We start from the raw sequence: 21,043 nt of genomic DNA, 5'->3' as shown, positions 1-21,043 counted from the left end.
GGCACCCAGAGAAGGATCTTTAGGGTTTAGGTAGGTAGACGTTGGAGGTGGTAATGCAGCAGGTAACCTGACTCTAAGCCATGTAGAGCTTCAAAGGTTAAAACCGGCACTTTCAATTGAGTCCAGAAATGGAATGGCAGCCAGTGGTGGTGGAAAAGCATTCGAATAACATCGTAGTAGCAGTCAGTACCTGTTTATAAACTCGACAAGTTTTGGCAGGCCAAGAAGGTACCATTTTGCAGGGGGTAGACTGCACCAAATCTCCTGGGAGATTAACTTACCTGCTTCTAACCACCAATTAAAGATAAACTAAAGGTGAAATGTAGCAGGTACAATTTGAGATACATCACCCAGCTGCAATATAAACATGTGTCCTTAAAAACCCAGGCCCTGTGATTTTTAATTTTATACAGGGCAGTCTCCAACTAAATCATTCTACTAGCACAAGCACTTTTGGTTATACAGTGGAATAGCCCTTCAAATCTGCTCTGGAGGATTGGAGGAACCCCCCAGAACATATTTGGGAGTCATATGGGGGACGCACAAGGAAAGGAGAAGGAGGGGAAGTTCCATTGCACAGCCAAAATTCCTTGCACTAGAAGAACTTTTAAATTAGATACAGCTGCCCATAGAGTTGGGAGGGGGGGAGAGAACTGCATCACTGTGCATATAATCTACATTTTAAAAATGCTGATATGTTCTGGAAGGAGAGGGTGGTTAGGATTCCTAGGGAGAAACAGGGAGACAAGAGTTGGGTAAGGGTCATTTGAGTGTGGGCACACACAGAGCTACCTTCAGAAAAATCACCTCCTTCTACTAAAGTTAAGCTGCAATTAGAGTTTTGTCCATTAAGCCTCCATTGTTCAAACTTGTGTCGAGATTGAGTGGACAATAGACATTTGTAGCTTCTGTGCTTCTCCTTTGAGAGTGGGGAAGAGCATGACTCTAGAGCAGGGATGAGGAACCTGTGGTTCTCCAGATGTTGATGGATCAGCTCTCCCAATATTCCAGATCCTTAGCCACGCTGGTTGGGTCTGATGGGAAGTTGGAGTCCAATACCAGGTTCTCCATCCCTTCTTTAGTGGGTCTGGTAGGTGTCCCTCTCAGTGAAGTTCCATACATGACCACTGGGAACCTCTCTCAGATACAATAGCTTGTTTACGTGCCTCTGAATTGTGTATATTTTCCAATGGAATCATGAGGACTAGAAAATTCTCTTCACACACAAACATATATTGGAAGATACTGCCTCTCCCTCCACTTAAGCTTAGGGCTGGAGAATCTGTGGCTCTCCAGATGCTGCTGAACTACAACTCCCATCATCCCTGACCTTTGAACATGTTGGGTAGGGCTGATGGAGTCCACCAATATCTGGAGGGCCACCTGTTCCCCAGCCCTGGCCTAGAGTCTACAGTCTGTAACCATTCATAGCTGAAGCTAGTAAGCTACATGGAGGCTTCACTTTCTGAACCGTGTCCATTGCTCAACCAGCAGATCCTCTTCTGTTCCTGTAAGTGGTCACTTGGTTTCAGGCAGCACAGTCCATACAGTAGATCCAGTGGGTCTCTGAACTCCACGCTTAAAGATGTGATATGCACACTGGAGTGCCATAGTGGCTTAGAGTGTGATGTAGGAGAGCCCCATTTCGAATCTCAGCGCAACCAGCACAGGCCCTGCTTTATTTGGTTATTCTACAATTTCTTACCTGTTAATTTGCTCATTTTATTTGATCTTTCACATGACATGAAAGCTAGTTCTGGGAATCTAGTGGAATCTAGTGGAAGTTTAGCACCCATTTCCATGGTAAATAATTCCAGAAATAATCCATTTGCAAGCTTGGAAAATCACAGGTGTTTTGTGCTAGCTGCAGCTGCTGCTGCTCACGTGACAGGCATCCCAGCATGCAATGCGCGTATCATTATTATTTTTTTACCTGACAAAAATTGTTAAGTCTGGGCATCCTCTAAGCACTGTGTAAGCCTTGTGCAAGCAAATCAGGATGAATGCTGAATAAACAGGTCATCTGGAGAATCCTCAAATCACATTCTTTCCAGCCTTCCAAACAGTTGCTTGTTGGGCTCTGAGAGGCATGATATACATGGGAAGAAAGGGACATGGAAATGACCCTCCCTGCACACCATCTTCCATATCACAATTGTGCCAGCTTGGTGGGGTGCAAACTCAGCAACATTTGGGGGTGGAGGGCAGGTTGAGCCCCCTTGCATGAAAGGCCTTCAAGGACTTTATGTGGCCTGCAAGCTGCAGGTTGCCCTCATATGTGCTAGATGAACCAGTGGATCTCAAACCATCTGGGGTAACTTGATATATTCACATGGGGATAATTATATTGGCCTGGTCTACAAGGCTGTTCTAAATATTTATTTCTTTATCTAATCAACTGGTGCCTTAAGAAGAAACAAATTGCATTTTTATGGATTGGCCCAAGATCCATTATATTCCCAGCAGGGACCAGGTAGACACTCTGGGTACTCCTAAGCAGAGCACGAAGGTTGATGATTATCACTTGTCTCCAGGATCTGGTGTTCAAGGGGATGTTATCACTGGATGTGAAGATTCCATTAAGCTAAGCTGGCTAATAGCTGTTGATACGGACTGTCCTCCCATTATTTTGTCTAATCCTTATTAAACAGCCATCTACACTACCATTGAACTGTCAAGAGATGAGCTGCTGATCTTGGAGAGCCTGTGATGGAAGGATAACTTCAAAAGTAAAAAAACAACACAGCAGCTTCTTATTAAAGCAGGAGGAAAAGCCAAGTCTGAAAATCCATGATGTGTCCTGTGGTATTAGAAGGCTTAGAGACCTGAGGCCAACCAGAATCCATTTAAAAGAAAACATGAATGAGCAAATGGCATTTCAGAGAAGAAAATAGCAGATTTACACTCTATTATAAAAGGAAAAGTTATCAATGTAAAAAACAGAGACAGCCCAAGACATTTTGTGGCATGAGGTAAACAACAAGATGGCACCCTCCCATGACAGATCAAAAGCCAACTGGACTGGTAGTTGGATCTAATTTTCACACTGGTGATGAGGCAACATCCTCCACTGCAACTAAGGACAGCAAGCTAGTTTAGGGCAGACTGCTCTGCACACACAACTTGGTCCTCCAACATCTTTCCACCACCACATATGCACATTAACCTACTGCTTTTTTAGCCATCACCACAGGAGTTCATCTTCCTTATATACTAGATATTGCCTATTCTCTAGTCTTAGAACAGGATGGGGAATCTGTGACTTTCCTGTTGTTGTTTTGATGATGATGTGTTGCAACTCCCACCATCCCTATGCTGATGGGAGCTGGGCTTCAACAACATCTGGAGACCACTGTTTCACCACTCCTGTTTTAGATCAGAAATCAGGAGCTGTGAATCCCAAGAGTCCAAGTTCTACATCTGCAGTCTCTTTCCACCATAGAGAAAGAGCCCAAAACACAGCTTCAAGAACATACAGTACCTCTTCCTCCTGATGGATCCTCACTAGACACCCTTTGATGAGGGCCACTCTTGGGAAAGGTGGATGACCTAACAAATCATGGGGCTGCCCTTGAGTTTGGTCCAGAAACTGCAGCTGATGCAAAATGCCGTGGTGCAACTGTTCACTGGGGCAGGGTATCGCCAACATATTAGCCCACTGCTGAAAGAATTGCACTGGCTGCCCATTAGCTACCAGTCAAAGTTCAAGGTTCTAGTTTTGGTGTACAAAGTCCAATGCAGCTTGGGACCAGGTTACCTGAAAGATCATTGATCACTGCACTCAGCGGGTGAGGGCCTCCTGCAGATACCATCTTATCAGGAGGTTCATTCAGCACAACATAGGAAGCTGACCCTTAGTGTTGTGGCACCTACTGTTTGGAATTCCCTCCCCTTAAATATTAGGCAGGCGCCATCTCTGTTATCTTTTTGGTGCCTACTGAAGACTTTCCTCTTTCAACAAGCCTTTTAAGTAGAGACCTTATCCCAGCCTGCATCTGTGCTGGAACTGCTTTTTAATATGTTTTAAAGCTTTTTTTTTTAATGAGATGTTTTGTTTGAGTATGTTTTTAAAGATGTTTTGTTTTAATACGTTTTAAAGACTTTTGTTTTTGAGATGTTTTAGAGTGTTTTTAGTGTTTTCATTTGCTGCTTTGGGCTCCTTCTGGGAGGAGGGGTGGGATATTGATTGATTGATTGATTAAATGTGGATTCCCATGATCAGATAGGCAGTAATATTCGTTCCCCAAGAGCCCAAACTCAAAAACTCAATGGAATGTATTACCCCTCTCCTCTCCCCCACCTCCTAAAACTGTTCTGGGTTTCCCCCCAACCCTCTGGAGCAGATTTGGGGTTTGCACACGGTGTGCTGGGGGAGGAGAGGAAGGAAAGTCTCATTGCACAAGTGAAAGTTGTTCCACTCACACAGTTATTCAGTTGAACAGCACCTGGTATAGATTTCAAAATCTAATTCCCACTACAGAATTCTGTCAGGATTTTTAGTTAATGACTTGGAAGAAATGGGCAATCCACCAAGGTAAGTGGAGGGCAGCTGTGATTGTCCACAAGCACTCTTCAAAACCTGGAAACAAGTGTTATGGAGACACACGGAAGATTGGTGATTAACGCAAATCCATATTTCCTGAACAGAGCAAGTTTTTTTTTATGGTTGCCGGTTTGCTCAAAGTGAGCAGCACAAATCTTAGCTAGCTACCACTAGGATTTCTTCATATATAGGCAAATCAGTTTTCTTAATCCTACTGTATCATGATGCAGCTTCACCAGCTCTGGTGGCAGTGACTTCTTCCTGACGATTATGCATTGTGAGAAGTGGGACCCTGTGTGCTGGAAGGATTATCTCTTCATGTTGCTGCTGGTGATGCTTGCTTTAGTCATTACTGCTAGGAAGAGGTGGATGACTTCAGGAAGCATTCTGCGGTGACTACCTGGGGATCTCCGGTGCCAGGCAATATGATTAATTAAATATTGCTACTCAGGAGGGGGAACTGGCCTGTGAATAGAAATATCTGATTGTGAAGCACATCCCTGTGCTAAACCAGCTGGGGCTGGAGAGAGCCTGAAGTATTTGGAGCAGCAACATTGCAGAGTGCAGCATGGCAGGGAAACTGGCATAGAAGTTGAAAGATGGGCATGCTTTCATTGAGCACACAGTGACCAACCCCCAAAATTTCAGGGGCCACACAGGGTTTCCCCCCCACAGAGCTGCCACATGTCTCACAGGGTCTGAAATCCTTCCTCTCCCCCCCCCCTACACACTCACACATCATTTGCCTTTTTGGAATTACAGGGGTAGGGGTGTTCAGTGAAATGGAAGACTGTAAGTATAGCTTGGTGAGTGGTATGGTTGTGCTTTGGGATGATGTATATGCGTGCATGTGCATGCCTCTGTTGGTGCATGTGGCAGTCTGTGCAATGCTATGGGGTTGTTTGTAGGAGTGGATGCACGTGCTTGCATCGATAGGCTTTCCTGAGCATCTGTCATTCTGAATATCTGCATAGATGTCACAGCTGTTGGGCTATCTGGATGAAGATATGTACCTGGCAGTATATATGCCAACTCATTTGTGTGCTGAATGGATCATGTTGCCCTGTTTGCATTTGTGTGCTTGGGTCTAGCCCTGAATTTGCACATGTGGTCAACAACAGCATTTTCCCTCCATGAATGCATGCATGGAGCTGTGTTGCATTATTAGGGACTTAGTGGCTGAAGATGTGCATTGTGAGCCTTTTTAGTTAAAAAACACACAGCAGAATTCTGTTATAAAAATTCAAACTAATGTTTGTGGGGTTTTGTTTTTGTTTTTAAAAAATGAGGCCAGACCAATCTCAGGGTGAATAGAAGGAAAAATAAACAGGCCTCAGTCTCTTTAGGGTCCCTTCTCATTGCAAACATTTCCCAAGGCTTTGAAGGACATTCCCAAGGCCTCCTGCTTGGAATGGATCCATACATCTCACTGGTGACCCCCCAACTATGCAATATTTTCCACCAAGCAAAACCACCTCAGGACCTGCTAATTATCATAATTTATCTCTGATCCCTAGGCCACTGCTTCTGTTTTGCTTCTGCCAGCCCACCTTCCAGACAGAAACTACAGGCAAAACGCAGCAGTGTTGTATTGTCAGGCACCCAACACACTGCACAATGCAGATGCCCCCATGACTGGCCTCCCAGCAGAGTTTTGTGCCACTTTCTTTCTCCACGGAGTCCTTTCCCTCTCCCAAAGGCAAAAAGGGCAGCTCCTTTGAGAGGCTCTGCTAAAATATTTAACATCCACAAACTGCTCAGCTGTTTGAATTTCTATTTCGGTCTGTCAAGCAAAACTAGGTCATTTGATTCTTGCCATCCCAATCAGAGAACTGCAGAGATTTAGGCTTCAATAGCTAGAATATCCATGCCTGAAAACCTGAGTCTGTCTGCACAGTTCCTACAACCTAAGCCTCTTGCTCAAGACGAAAAAGAGAGATGGCACCTGTTTCAAAATCTGCAGATCAGCATAGTTCTCAACTGGGTTTCTATACAATTCCCCAGAGAACACATTAGTTGCTTTTTAAACAATCTCTCGGCCATTTCTGACAAAGGAGCTGAGTCCTTGGCCACTGGTGAAGTAGCAGTGGCAGTGGCATTTTTGGGGTTGATATCAATTGGCTTGTAGATCATGCTCAATCTTTACCAAGGAGGAAACCCAAAACTGGCTGCTTCCATTTCAGTACATGTATGTATTTATTCATTGAGTTTTGTTCACCAGTACAGTGAAAAATGGCATTAAAATTTACAATGGGTCATTCTTAGAATGTCATGACAATATATTTTTTTTGCTTGTCTTCATAAAATGTCATTGTATATTATTGAAAAGATTATGGTTTCTCATGCACAACAGACAAGAATAAGCTTATTTTAAAAAATAAATAAATTAAAGTACAAAATTAAAAACAACTCTGAACATCCCCTTCTAAGAAAGAGGCATCAAATAACCAGCAAGTTATCTGAACACATTCATAAACAGTGCAATAGTATTTTTTCTAAATTCATCATGTTCCTACAAAATCCATCAACAAAGCCATTGATCACAGTATAAGACTCTTTAAATATATTTCTTATTAACAATGATGTGTGCAAAACCTGAAACACATTCAAGAAGTCCTGTCCAATACTGATATATAATTAAGAGAGCCAACTATTTCAACGTATCTGCCTTCTAAGGGGAAATCCATCTTATAAAACCTTGTCTGTCTTTCTTTAATGGGGAGAAAAAAATATACAAACAATCTTTTGATGCAATGTTTTGACATTAGCAGATTGTTGTTAACAAATATTCAGATATAAAAATACAAATATGAGGAGTTTCTGTTAAAAAGAAGCGTGCCATAGTGGGATGACTAGTGGCACCAAGACGTGGCACCAAGACCAGGAAGCTCATGCAAAAAAGATGGAGCAAAAATGTCTCTCGACAGCAAAACAATCACTGTCTTTTATATTGTAGTCCATCCATGTCAGAACCTCTGTCTTCCACTCAGCACTGCTGGCTTTGGGCTTGCTTCCAAACTGCTGGTATTTTGCAAACTGGGTTTTACATGTTGGTTTGTTGCTTGGTTGGGGTGGGGAGCTACTGTGTATTACAGAATGGTTATTGGTTTGAAATACAGACGCAATGACTGCAAACACAATGAACCTGTATATATTTAGAGGTGTGTGTATGTGTGTCTGTATAAGTATGTGTTTCTGTTTCTTTGTCTATGGAGAGAGCTACACAGATACCCCAAAAAAGTGAAAGGTGTAAAGTGCATCGCTAAAGGAGACCTCCCTCCCCCTTAAAAATGGAGAGCACTGGGTGATCCCCTGGCTCAGAGCTCTCAGAGGAACAGCACCTTCATATCGTGGCATGGGGTCACCCAAGACAAAGAGGGGATTCTACACTGCTGCTGCTGTTGGTGGCTGGACAGAAGGAATGGGAGGGGCAGAAGGTTGGGGCACATAGGAAAACCCCAGCATGGGCGCAGGAAAAGGTGCTGCAATGGTCGGCTCTGCAGCAAGAGCCTCCAAAAGGTTGGTGCTGAAGTGGACGGCTCCCCAACCGCTGGCGCGTAGGAAGACGGTGCTGGAGCGGAGGGCTTCGCACCACGAGCGACGGTGCTGAAATGGACAGCTCCACAAGGCGCAAGAGCTCCATTCCGCAAAAGGGGGAGGGGGGGGGGAAGGAAGCTCCTTCTAGAAGGATTGTTGAAGATGCAACTCCGAGGTTGGGCATCGTGCGTTGGTAATCAGGACAGAGTTGAGTGACAAGGTCTCTTCGTCCCTTTGCCTTCCGTTGGATGCGGAGGAGAGTGAGATGATGATGTCCCCCATCAAGTTACCTCTTCGGGCTGGGGGTCTGCGTTGGGGGTGGAGGGTATTGCCAGCAGCCTCATCTCCTTGTGTTGCTTTTCTTGTGGTCCACAATCCCAACAAACATGCACAGCCAAAAGTGCTTAAAAATTCAGGGATCAGTCTGCAGCTGGGTGCAGGTGCCTTCAGTGCTGATTTATACCCCAGAAGGCGACTTGTCCGACATCCCCTTCAACACCTCGTCTATTCTGTCGTCTTCGATCACCACTGTGGGGACAGGAGAGCAAACACAGGAAGCGCACCGGTCAGAACGGAGAGAGAAACCGGGGGCCAGACCTGCCTCCCCAGGATCTGGGGTGGGCACACTTGAGGACCCCCAGCCCCGGTCGCCGCCATCCCTTGGGGCAGCTCTAGGGCTCGATCTCCCTCCCTCTCTCTCCCTGTTCAACATCTGCTGGTGAAATCCGCTCCAGGAAAATGGCTCCCCCGTCCGTCCCCAAATGGTTGCTGGTGGCGGAGTGCAGAACCAGCCAAGGGGATTAAAGGAAGAGCCGGGCCAGCAGGACAAGCGGGAGGAGACGGGGACTGAGGCTGGCGCTCCAGGGGAGCTCTTGAGTCGGCTGTCGCTAAGGAAATGTGGAGGGGGTTGGGGGTGCGGGGGTGGCTGGCATTTATGCGGCAAATGGATCAGACCAGAACCCAGCTCAAAAGGTGCCGCGGGGGGGGGGTTAAAGAAGGAAACAAATCCCAGCCCCCCAACTCTTTCCCTCTAAGGCTAATAGATAGATAGATAGATAGATAGATAGATAGATAGATAGATAGATAGATAGATAGATAGATAGATAGATAGATAGATAGGTTATATATACATATAAACACAGCGCCAGGCAGAAGAGGGAAAACGGGGGGGGGGACCAGTCTTGTAGGGTTTTGACTTCGCTTTCCTCTAGAGGAGGACGCTGAAATCCGGTTCGGGAGGGCGTTGGGGGGTAAAACGGGGAGCGGGAAGGGGAGTTTTACTACTGGGAGGTGGGGGGGCGACGATCCCCCGAAGCGCGCCCAAGGAAGCAGGCAAGGCGACGCTTACCTCGCTTGGCTCTGCCAATCTGGCCCAGCTTGGGTGGCCTCTTGGACTGGTTGCCCCAGGAGTTGGTGTCCTGGAGGCGGCAGCTGAAGGAGATGTCACCGACCTCCGAGTCGGTGCCATAGCGGGCCACTTTGTCGTCGTTGTAGGGCAGGATCTCAGACATGGCGGCGGCGGCGGGGTCAGTTTCCTCGGCGTCTCCGCGAGAGATCCAGAGGGGAACGAGGGAGAAAGAAAAGGAGAGGCCGGAGGCGAGAGGACAGAGGGGCGCTGTGCCGTCGGGGCGGGCGAGCGAGCGAGTGCGGCGTCGAGCAGCCTCCAGCAGCGTCTGAGCAGCGCGCTCGGGACAACCCTACATCATAAAGGAAACCCAGGCGGAAGGGTGAAGTCATGCATCCGGGGCTGAGCGCGCGGGCTGGGGCCCTGCTCGGCGGTAAGATCCTCCCCCAACTTTCTCCCCTCCCCGCCGATCGTGGCAGAGAAGGGGGGACGGCGGCATCAGGAGGCAAGGAAGTAATTGCAATGAGGATGCAGCAAAAGGCCTCCCCCCACTGGTGGGGGGAGAAGGAGGGGGAGGTCCTGCTGCAATGACCCCTCCCCAACGCCCCGTGAGGCCAGATCCCCTCGGAAGGGCGCTTGGCTCCCCCCCCCCACGCCGCTTTCCGCAGATCTCCCGGGGGAAGCCCTGCTGGGAGCTGCTGAGCCCCTGCCGCCTCCCCCCCCCCACACGCACACGTTCCAGGCGTCACTGTGGTTCCCACTCGAGGCAACAATAGACGAACAGGCGCTTTCTGTTTCCCCTCCACTTGGCACTTGTTGGTCAGCAGCCAAAGTTCCTTTGAGCCGTAGGAAGAACGCAGGGGGGGGCGGAGGGATGGACTCGAGGGCCCAGGACGTTTAGGCCCATCGGGTGCTTCTGAGCATGGGCAGAGGGCTTTTCCGCTCATCACTGACTTGTCGGGTTACCCACTCTTTCAGACACAGGCACAAACCCGTCTAGGATTGGGAGATATTTCCCGGGTTTGGAGTGTGTGTGAGGCGGGCGGGAGGCTCATTAAGATCCAGGCAATGTCTGCCTAAGGCACTTTTGCACCTGCTGAGGGAAGGAAAAAGGATGCCCCCCCCCATTCTAAACAGAAGCTGACTTTCAGGACTCTCTCTAGCTGTGAATGTAGCTAGTTTTAAACTGTTTGAAATACTGTATTTAATACAGGGCAGGTAATTAACAACAATTATTATTATTATTATTAAAAATCATATCCAGAGATGGCATCTGAAGGCAAGTGGGGTGGAACAAGTACCCTCTTCTGGAATCTGCTGCTCCGAGATACTGCTTCCCATTGCCCTTCCCAAGTCCAGCCCTGGTGCCTGCCACCCACCATCAATTTATGGCCCCCCAATTCCATCAATGTATGTTCCATCAATTTATGGCCCCCCAATTATGACATGATCCTGAGAACGGCCTCCACCTAACCCAGGGCTTGCTAGCCTTTGGGGCAACCTTGGAGAAAGTGCAGTGGGCACCACCAGTCACAAAATGGCTGCTGTCGGGGCATGGCAGGACGGCTGCCACATTGAAAAAAGTAAGAAGAGAGCCAGGGCCACAAACTGGTGTGGCCATCCACCACCCCCATCAGCTGTCCCCTCAATGGGAAAAAGTCACGTACATCAGCCACCACTAGGCTCGCACACAGAGAAGCTCTTTGCACCTCACCTCTCTGCTCAGAGTAGGTGGGAGGGTGGGCATCCAATCATGACATCCAGGGCAAATATATCATGGGTTATTTGGTCTAATGCTAGGGATTACAGCTGAAATGAACTGCTGCTATTTGAGGGCATTTTTTAAAAAAAATATTACATTTATTATATTCCATCTTTCCTCCAGGGAGCTCAAGGCGGCATACACGGTTTCCCCCTCCCCCTTTTATCCTCACAACAACCCTGTGAAGTAGGTTAGGCTGAGAACAGTGACTGGCCCAAGGTCACCCCAGTGAGCTTCATGGCTGAGTAGGGATTTGAGCTCTGGTCTCCCAGGTTCAGTACTCTAACCATTACACTGCACTGGTGTGAATGTGCTGTCAAGTGTGGTTCCTGCTGCTGAACCTTATTCTTGGGTCTAAACACCTACCTGACATAAATAGGCATTCCTGGGATTAATATGGTGTCTCTGCATCCCTTTCTACTTTAACCCCGAGGGGGCTTTCCAAACCCACCATCCACCTTCCCAAAGAATATAATTTAACGCATACTGTAAACATTACACAGAGGCCACTGAAAAGCACTTGTGGCCAGTCCATGTGCCAGCCAAAATGCATGCAGTGCCTCCAAGTTGATAGCAATTGCCACTGGAGACATGCATCACTGATGTGCATCTGCCATATACATTGGCAGAGTAGTGATTTTTTAAAAATGCTACACCACTCTCATGGATAGCATTGCTCCAGAGTGGTGTGGACTTTGTGCAGCCCAAGCTTGGCCAATCTATGCTTGTTTATCTGGAAGTAAGTCTCATAGAGTTCAGTACGGGCTTATTGCCATGCAGCTGTGGACTGCCTTCAAGTCGATCGCAACTTATGGCTACCCTATGAATAGGGTTTTCATGGTAAGCGGTATTCAGAGGGGGTTTACCATCGCCTCCTGAGGCCAGTCCTCCCCAACTGGCTAGGGTCTGCTCAGCTTGCCACAGCTCTGTGAGTTCAAATCCCCGCTTGTGTCTCCTGGGTGTCAAGGGCCAGCTAAAGATCATCCCCACAGTGAGTGGCTCAGGGGTTATGTGCCCTGCCACCTGTGCAGCCGTGGGTAAGCTGCATAGTCCCAAGGAGCCCAGTTGCCCCCCAGCTGGCAGTTGCAGACAAGGAAGGGGCTGGCTTGTGCAGCTGTGGCAAGCTGAGCAGGCCCTAGCCAGCTGGGGAGGACTAGCCTCAGAGGGAGGCAATGGTAAACCCCCTCTGAACACTGCTTACCATGAAAATCCTATTCATGGGGTAGCCATAAGTCGGGATCGACTTGAAGGCAGTCCATTTCCATTTTCAAGCTTACTAAGACATGATTCACTAGAGAAGACAATAATGCTGGGGAAAACAGAGGGGAGTAGAAAAAGACGAAGGCCAAACAAAGTTGGATTGATTCCATAAAGGAAGCCACAGACCTGAACTTATAAGAACAAGGTGGTTCATGGCAGATGCTATTGGAGGTCACTGATTCATAGGGTTGCCACAAGTCATAATTGACTTGAAGTCACATAACTACAACAAAGATTACTCAAGAATCTTTGGCGATGTACCTTGTCAAAAGCCTTTTGAAAGTCTAAGTACGCTGTGTCCACTGGATCACCTCTATGTATATATGTTATAGATTAGGATTATATTGGTTTTGCCACCAACCCAGTTGTTGATGTGCAGCAGTTGCATGAGAATGTGGCTGGGGGTGCACATTTAAATGTACATCGGAATGTGCAACCCATTCAACACAATGCTATGCAGACAGACTGCATTCTTACTCAGGTGCACCAAATACACATAAACAGAGTGGGGCTTGGCAAGAAGGTTACATATGTACAGCTGAAGGTACATGCCAATGCTTCCTAGTACAGCCAGTGTGATACATAACAAACAAGCCTGCTTACTGGCACAGATCTCTTCAGCTGGATCAGAGCATTAAGAAACAAAGAAATAAAGGGCATGAGTAGGAAGGCAAGTTTGATAACAAAGGTTTAGTTGGCAGAGGTGTGTGCCTGTCAGAAGTGCAGGGTCCCTTCATGATAGTCACAGTTACAGCCACACCCCTCCCCCAATTTTTGCTGTTGGGTAGAGAATGAGATCCTTGTTAATGCCTTCTCCTACAACAACAGGCATCCCTAGGAGCCAATAAGCATGCAAAGGGAGAGTATTACCTACCAATTAGCAGGAAACGACAAGGAAGCAGGTTAGAAGACTCTTCTCAGTGGCTAACACATTCTCCTTTCTTGCTGATTGTCTCATAGGATGCTGGAGACATAGGAACCCTACTGGGACCCTGCTCCCAAAAAGTAAAGGGTCTAAGACCCCCTAAGACCCTGAACAACTACACCCCTGGTGCCTGCATGTATATGTAACATACTTATTGTTCATTGTATTTTTAAATTTATCCTTGAATAAAGACCCATTATAGCTTGAAATGCTTTTGGGCCATCTGCCTTTTACATTCAAGTTTTGATGTCCCTTTTGTGGCTTCCACTCCCCCTTCCTTTCAACTACAAACATCTCTATAAATTACCCATTTCCCCTGTATTATTTTTATAAATACAAATACAAAAAAAGAAATGGGAGGGAGAAAAGGAGGGTCTTACAAGCATTTTCCTGGCATTGTCTGTAATGTACCTTTAGCACCTGTTCTGTTGGACAGAGACACATGCTCAAGAATGAAATTTAACAGCCCTGAGATTCTGGAACTTGGGGACATTTTTATGTCAGAGATGGATAAGCCAGCTGTTCTTTGTGAAATCTTTTTGTCAAGCTTCAAACGGCTTGAACACAAAAGCAGCAGAGCGATGAATCAGGCCTTGCACAGTGGGAGGAAAGGACTTGATGATGTCAGGAAAACTCTTGAACTTAAACTCCTACTGTTATCATAATGTCCTCAGAGCTACTGTTGGGTGGGGAGCTGTTTATGCCACTTGCAATCAAAAATGAATCTCTTCCTGTGCATATTTGTTAGGGGGGGGGGGAAGGCAGCGAAATGCAGGGTTTCCAGAAGAATTCATGCTGATCCTCTGCCAAAATAATCTTTATGTATTTAGAATATGCTTTCATACTTAAATAGAGAACTCTGTTGAGACCACTCATCCCTAATCCCTCATTCTCTGTTGCCCAAAGACAAAATGTATATTATGTGACCACAGTCCTGCAATGTCATATGGGCACAGGAGCTCCAATGCCCACATATGAGGCTCCTTTGCTCACCAAGGCTGTCCAATTTATTCCACTGGAAAGAAAAACACACCCTTTCCACCCTCAGAGATGTTCCCATCTTTGAAATGAAAGAGAAGGCCTGTGTATGAACCATCCAGGACCGTGCAATCATCATCAGAGGCCCTTCTCTATGTGCCCCTCCTAAGGGAGTTGCGGAGGATGGCCATATGAGAATGGGCCTTTTCAGTGGTGGCCTCCCATCTGTAGAATGCTCTCCCTAGGCGCCAGGCTAAGACCTCTTTGTTTACCCAGGTCTTTGGTTAATTAAGTTGCCTCCTATGGTAGTGCTCACCTTTCAGTGGAGTGGCTAGCACTTGTCCTTATTAATACGTTGCTGAATGAGCATTTTATGTATTTTGAATTGTTCATTGTTTTAGGTATTTTCCAGGTATTAAATTGTTTATGCATTGGCTGCACTCACTGAAAGGTGACCAGACCGAACTGTAGAGAGAATTCCTCATATCTAGAAGTTAGGATTTCAGTAGCCTTCAGAGCTTTTTGTGTTTCCTGAAAGACAGCATAGGATCATAGAACAGTACTTCACACAATTTGGAAACTGTACTTCTATTAATGCAGCCTAAAATAGTATTTGTCTTTTTTGCAGCCACATTGGACTGTTGGCTCATATTCAGATTGTGATCAATAATAATTCCAAGATCCTTCTCACATGTAGTATCGCTGAGCCAAATATCCCCCATCTTGTAACTGTGCATTTCCTTTTCCTAGGTATAGAATTTTGCACTTATCCCTGCTAAATTACTTTCTCTTGTATTCAGCCCAATGCTCCAGCCTATCAAGATCACTATGCATTTCTGTTTCTGTCCTCCAGGTATTAACTATCCCTCCCAATTTTGTATCATCTGCAGATTTGATAAGCATTCCCTGCACCTCATCATCCAAGTCATTTATAAAAATGTTGAAGAGAACTGGGCCCAGGATCGAACCCTGTTTCACCCCACCCATTACCTCCATGTGTCTGTCCCATCCCTCTGTCACTCACCCAGACCCAACCCCCGTGTATATATTTCCATTGGTTCTTGCCCTGCCTTCTCCTTGCAAACCTCATCCTTGCTAAACACCCTCAAATTCTGCAAAAAATAGAATCTTAGGAGCAGAGAGTAAAATATACCGAGCAGCTAAATATATGTGCACATTTGCATGACTGAAGCTTCCTTAAGACTTTGTATTTTTTTTCCCCCACCCTCTCCCTTAGAGCACAGCTTTGGGCCTGTTGCAGTGGCATCGATAAGGATTATCACAGCTTTGATCCAGTAGGATCAAGCTCAGGTGACAGTGGAAAGTGGGATCAAGTCCACTATTGGGAATTTTCTGACTGGGAGCACCAGTGCAGAGTCAAGACGCAAGTTAGGCTGGAATCACAAGAGGAACCCCAATCTTGGAGCTGAGGACCAGAGGCACCAGCTTCCCTTCTTGTTTCATTCCGGGATCTAAAGGCCAAATATTTTTTTTCTTTTTAAAGAAAGGAAGGAGTGTGACTCCTTTGTCTTTCCTGATTGAGTCACTGAGCATCCTCAGTCTTGATTCCTCCACCACAGGAAGATAGGAAGCTGCCTTAAACTGAGTCAGACCCACTGGTTCATCTAACTTTGGTGCTGTCTACACTGACTGGCAGTGGCTCTCCAGAGTTTAGGCAAGGAGTCTCTTCCAATCCTATCTAGAGATGCTGCCATGGATTGAACCTGGAGCCTTCTGCATTGAAGGCAGGTGCTCTGCCGCTGAACTACAGCCCTTCCCCCTGTATTCTTACAACCAGCAGAGGGAGGCCCTGGCTGTCTGCTTCATCCTAAGCAACAGTGTTGCCTTTGTGGAACTCGGCAGGAAGGAGGATGGGGAGAACAGTAGAATTGGTTGGCTCCATCTGTCATTGGCTCTGGCGCCCCCTACTGCTGGCCTCCTTGGCTTCCACCCTACCTGTGGCAGTGGGCGCCAGCCACTTCTGCAGGAGGAACGTCACTCTGCTCTTTCATTTTGCAGCTATTCCATTTACAGCAGCCATCCAATTTGAACTATGACGCTTCAGGCAAAGACTGGACATCTCCTGGCTCATATCATTTACTGATTCACTGAAGTAGTTGCAATGATTTCCAGAAGGATTGCGGTGTTAGTTTTTCACTTTGAAAAACAATGAGGGGTCTTGTGGCACCTTAAAAGACCAGCATAAGCTTTATCAGAGACGTCTTTATTCCACTATCTCGTATGACATAACGCATTTGTTAGTCTCTAAGGTGCCATAATACTCTCATTACAGATTTGTCTGTTATCATCTTCGGTGCAGTTGGACTAGGACCGGGGAGACCAGGGTTCAAATCCCATTTCAGCCATGAAGCACACTGGGTGACCTTGGGCCAGTCACTGCCTCTCAGTCTAACCTACGTCACAGGGTTGTTGTGGGGAGTAAATTAGGAGGCGGACAACCATGTACAGCACTCTGAGCTCCTTGCAGGAAAAGTGAGATATAAATGCAATAATAAATAAATAAATAATTGGGGGGGATCTTACTTGCTGGACCTGAAACTTTCCTGGAGCTCCTATGCAGCGCCAGTTAACGTCAAAAGAGCCCTGGTGGATCAGGCCAGGGGCCCATCTAGTCCAGTATCCTGTTCTTATAGTAGCCAACAAGATGCCTCCTATGGCAAGCCCACAAGCAGAATCTGAGTGCAAAGGGCACTCTCCATACTTGTCATTCCCAGCAACTGGTATTCAGAAGCATACGGCCTCTAATTCTGGAAGTAGCACCTTGTTCTTCCTTAAAATCCCTCCTCAAAACCTATTTCTTCTTTGCTGAACCTCTCGCCCTCCTTCCTTAATGAGGCATGCCCATTTTAAGCTTGGCAAACAAGGCACTAAAAACACTTTAAAACATCAAAAAAATATATTAAGACAAAACAGTGTTAAAAACATTTTAAAAACTGTTTTAAAAAGGGTTAAAAACATTATTAAAAAACATATTAAGCAATTCAGACAGACTGGGATAGCTCTCAACTTAAAAGGCTTGTTGAAAAAGGAAAGTCTTCAAAAGGCGCCGAAAAGATAGCAGAGATGGCGCCTGCCTAATATTTCACCGCATTTAGCTTATGTTACTCTGGCTGATTATCCTCCTTTGCTGTCTCCCCCGTTACCCAAATTTAGATTGTAAGCCCATCAGGGTAGAGACCTTGGGTGATATTCAGTGGTAGTCCTATTCAGAATAGACCCATTGATGTTAATGGACATGACTAATTTAGGTTAATTAATTTCAGTGGGTCTACTCTGAGTAGGACTTAGTTGAATGTTGTTGCCACAGGGATAGCCAGTGTGGGCCTCCCTCCATTTAAACTGCTATTCCCATCATCCCCAGGAAGCATGGCCAATGGTCAGGGATGAGTGGAGATGTTTGTTTGTTTATTGATAAAATGTATATAGCCAAAGGCTGTTACAAAAGCCCAAAACATATCTGTACATAAAACAATAATAAAATGCTCAGTTGTTTGCTAATAAATTTAGCTACAATTATTTACATATCTGGCTCTGAGTTTCTTTGCTGCCAAAGCAAACTTGGCTGTGGATAATACAATATGGGGTTGTACAGAAGCTAGTAAGAAAATCACTTTTTTGAGAACTGTTTAGGCCTTTTCTCAAGGCGAACAATGGATTTAAAAAAATTTCTCTTGGGGGAGAGAACATTGGGCAGACTAGCATATAATGTACCAAATCTTCAGGTACTCTGCATCCCGCTATGCATAATCGATCACTATGTGGAATTCCGAGGTATCTGCCCTGCAAATACGCTGAGGGCGTTACCTGGAATCTCAGCTCGGTATATGCTCTACGTAAGGGGGCCAACGTTAGTATATCAAAGTAATTAGGACATGTACGGTTTAACATAATAAGTGGAAACCAATAAGAAAAAGGTGAGATGTCAATCGCTGCTCTATCTGATTGTAGGCCATGCTCATAGATCAAATTACGTAGCGCCTTTGGGTTAAGATTTGTGAGAAGGGTGGGCGTCAGAAGGTGTTGCATACCAAGAGCAAAAAAATTCTTCGCCCAACCACCACTTTCCATCTGTTCCTCCCAGCATATTTTTACCAGGGAGGATGAGTCAAGCATCGAAAGTTTCTTCCAGTATCGTAGAAATGATAAATCGAGTCTAGCCATTAAAGAAGGGGCATTTAGTTCCATTCTCACATGGGCAGCTGGAGTGCTTTTAGGAAGGCCCAAAATTTGTTTAAAAAAGGTATTTTGGATTGACTCAAGGGTCATCCTTAATGGGCAGCCCCAGATCTCATTTCCATATAGGATTGTGGGAAGAAATTTAGCTATGTAAAGATTAAGCATAGGTCTCACTCATTGGCCTCCTTTTGAATAGAAGAATTTTTTTAATAAACCCAAGGTTCTGAGCGCTTGTAATTTGATATGCGTTAGCTGGTGAGACCAATGTAGTTGGTTATTTATATGTATTCCCAAGTATTTGAATGAGGATACCTGGTCTATAGTGTGGCCATTTATTCTCCAGCTGGTTCCAGACCTGCTAAATCTGAGTGGAGATGTAGTTCTACAATATATGGCGCATACCACATTGGCTACTCTTACTTTAAATTGTCATGTTTTTGTTTGTTTGTTGTCAAAGTGCATTTGTATTCAGTTGTCTTGAAGTGTGTGTGGGGAGAGCTTTTATAGTGAGAAGCACAGTCTGTTGAACTCAAGCTGTGAAGGGCGTTTATAAGTCAAAAGCAGCTCCTTGAATTGGGTCTAAAAACACCCCAGTAGGCAATTCAGCTGCTGCCAAAACTGGTTAAATATGGTTATGGCTGCTGGCGGAGAACATTCCTTTCTTAGGCAGATTGCTGGGTGATCAGCTGATACTTTATCAAATGGAATCTAATGGTCAGGAGATAGCTAAGGGCCTCTGCGTTTTTCAATGAGATACCGATCAGATTTTGGAGCAGATGGCATCTCTGCAGCTCATGGGAATGGGAAGTGTCTCTGTGCTGGCAGAGGAAGCAGGAGGAGTTGGGTGAGTTGTTTAATGGGAAACACCTTGGGTGCAGGATGGCTCTCTAGGGACCTGGCGTCGATGGCTGATCTGCCCATTGCCTCCATGTAAGCTCTGCTTGTCTATATTTGTAAATAAAGCAAGTATTGCAGGTATACCATAAATCATAAGTACAATTGACTCTAAAGAAAATTAAATGCATTAGTTCTGTTCTTGGAAACTCTTGCCACTAGGGAAGTCTGTTATAATATGCTCCTACTTCTCCATTCCAGCATGGAAGCAGCAGAACATTTTGCTGCAATGGGATCTTCCAGACTATCTTCAAGGGTTGCACCTTGCTCACTGAAGTAGTCAATCCTCACAAAGACATTGGATGATCACAGTGAGATCCCTGAGACAGCTCCTGTCCACAGTCACAACTTGTTTTACCCAAAAGCAGAGCCAGTTTGTGGGGCACCTTTAGAAGGTGTATCTCTTCAGGTGGGGGACAAACTACACCCCCCCATTACAAGCACCGCCCCCTCCAAATATACTCTGGTTGGTATTCAATACTAGTCCTACTTAGAGTAAACCCATTAAAATGAGTAGACATGACTAACTTAGGTTCATTCATTTTAATGGGGATACTCTGAGTAGGACTTAGTTAAATACAGCCCTCTGGTTCCCCAGTAATATCACCTCCACCTGTCCTTATAGGGTCTGAAATGGAAATGGACTGCCTTCAAGTCAATCCCGACTTACGGCGACGCTATGAATAGGGTTTTCATGGTAAGCGGTATTCAGAAGTGGTTTACCATTCCCTCTCTCTGAGGCTGAGAGGCAGTGACTGGCCCAAGGTCACCCAGTGAGCTTCATGGCTGTGTGGGGATTTGAACCCTGGTCTCCCAGGTCGTAGTTCAACACCTTAACCACTACACCACACTAGCTCTCCCTTATGGGGTCTAGCTTTTCCGTATTGCCATCCCAGAGGCATCTGGTTGGTCACAGGATGCTGAACTAGATGGGCTTTTGGCCTCATCCAGCAGTTAGGCTCTTCTTATGTTCTTAATTCACCTCTATGAATTTATTGTTAGTTGGTGATGACCACAATGATGGCATTTTTTATTTTTTAAAAATGGGCAAGGGTCTGTTGACTCACTGTATCACTTTGTGTAAGGAAACGGACGCAGGTGTGAGATATCTTCGCCACTGTGGCTGCCTTGAGCGGCATTTGGAGTGCTTAATTGAGATGGGAAAATTCCAGCACCACTGGCCCTATCATGTTCTGAACATGACTCAAAAGATGTGATGTTGGGGCCCAAAAGGCCAAAGTCATTTTGGCTTCTGTTAACAGAAACTTCACGTCCACGATTCAAGAAATCATAGCAACCTCCTACTCAGTGCAGCGCAAGACATTCGTTGGCATTCTGCGTCAGGTTGCCCAACGTGGCATTTCTAAGAAGGTGCTGAATCTATGAGATAGCATGGAAAAAGAGGAAAAGGGAAGCCACAAAGAAATCGTAGCACCTATAAGAAAAGGTTTAAAAATTGGGTGCATCTACTTTAAAAATAAAATAAAAAAATAGAGAGAGGGACATTGACACTTTTCAAGTACTTAATTACTGTTTCTCGCTTTTTTGATTTGGTTTTTCAAGTTTTAGAAACCTGTTTGTACTTAATTGTACAATTTAGGC

The 21,043-nt window shown here is 45.7% G+C and overlaps 1 protein-coding gene across 1 annotated transcript; it reads right to left on the bottom strand.

Moving 5' to 3' along the window:
* Window positions 1-8,537: 8,537 nt before the first annotated feature.
* Window positions 8,538-9,817, bottom strand: CAMK2N2 (calcium/calmodulin dependent protein kinase II inhibitor 2). The gene is given in 3 exon segments (XM_061634524.1): window positions 8,538-8,608; window positions 9,429-9,634; window positions 9,636-9,817. Coding segments are annotated over 3 exon segments (459 nt in total).
* Between the last annotated feature and the right edge of the window lie 11,226 nt (window positions 9,818-21,043).

The sequence above is a fragment of the Rhineura floridana genome, chromosome 7, assembly GCF_030035675.1.
Source record: "Rhineura floridana isolate rRhiFlo1 chromosome 7, rRhiFlo1.hap2, whole genome shotgun sequence".
In the NCBI taxonomy this organism is placed as follows: domain Eukaryota; kingdom Metazoa; phylum Chordata; class Lepidosauria; order Squamata; family Rhineuridae; genus Rhineura; species Rhineura floridana.
The sequence above is the reverse complement of the archived record's forward strand: the minus strand, read 5'-3'. Positions and strand labels throughout refer to the sequence as shown.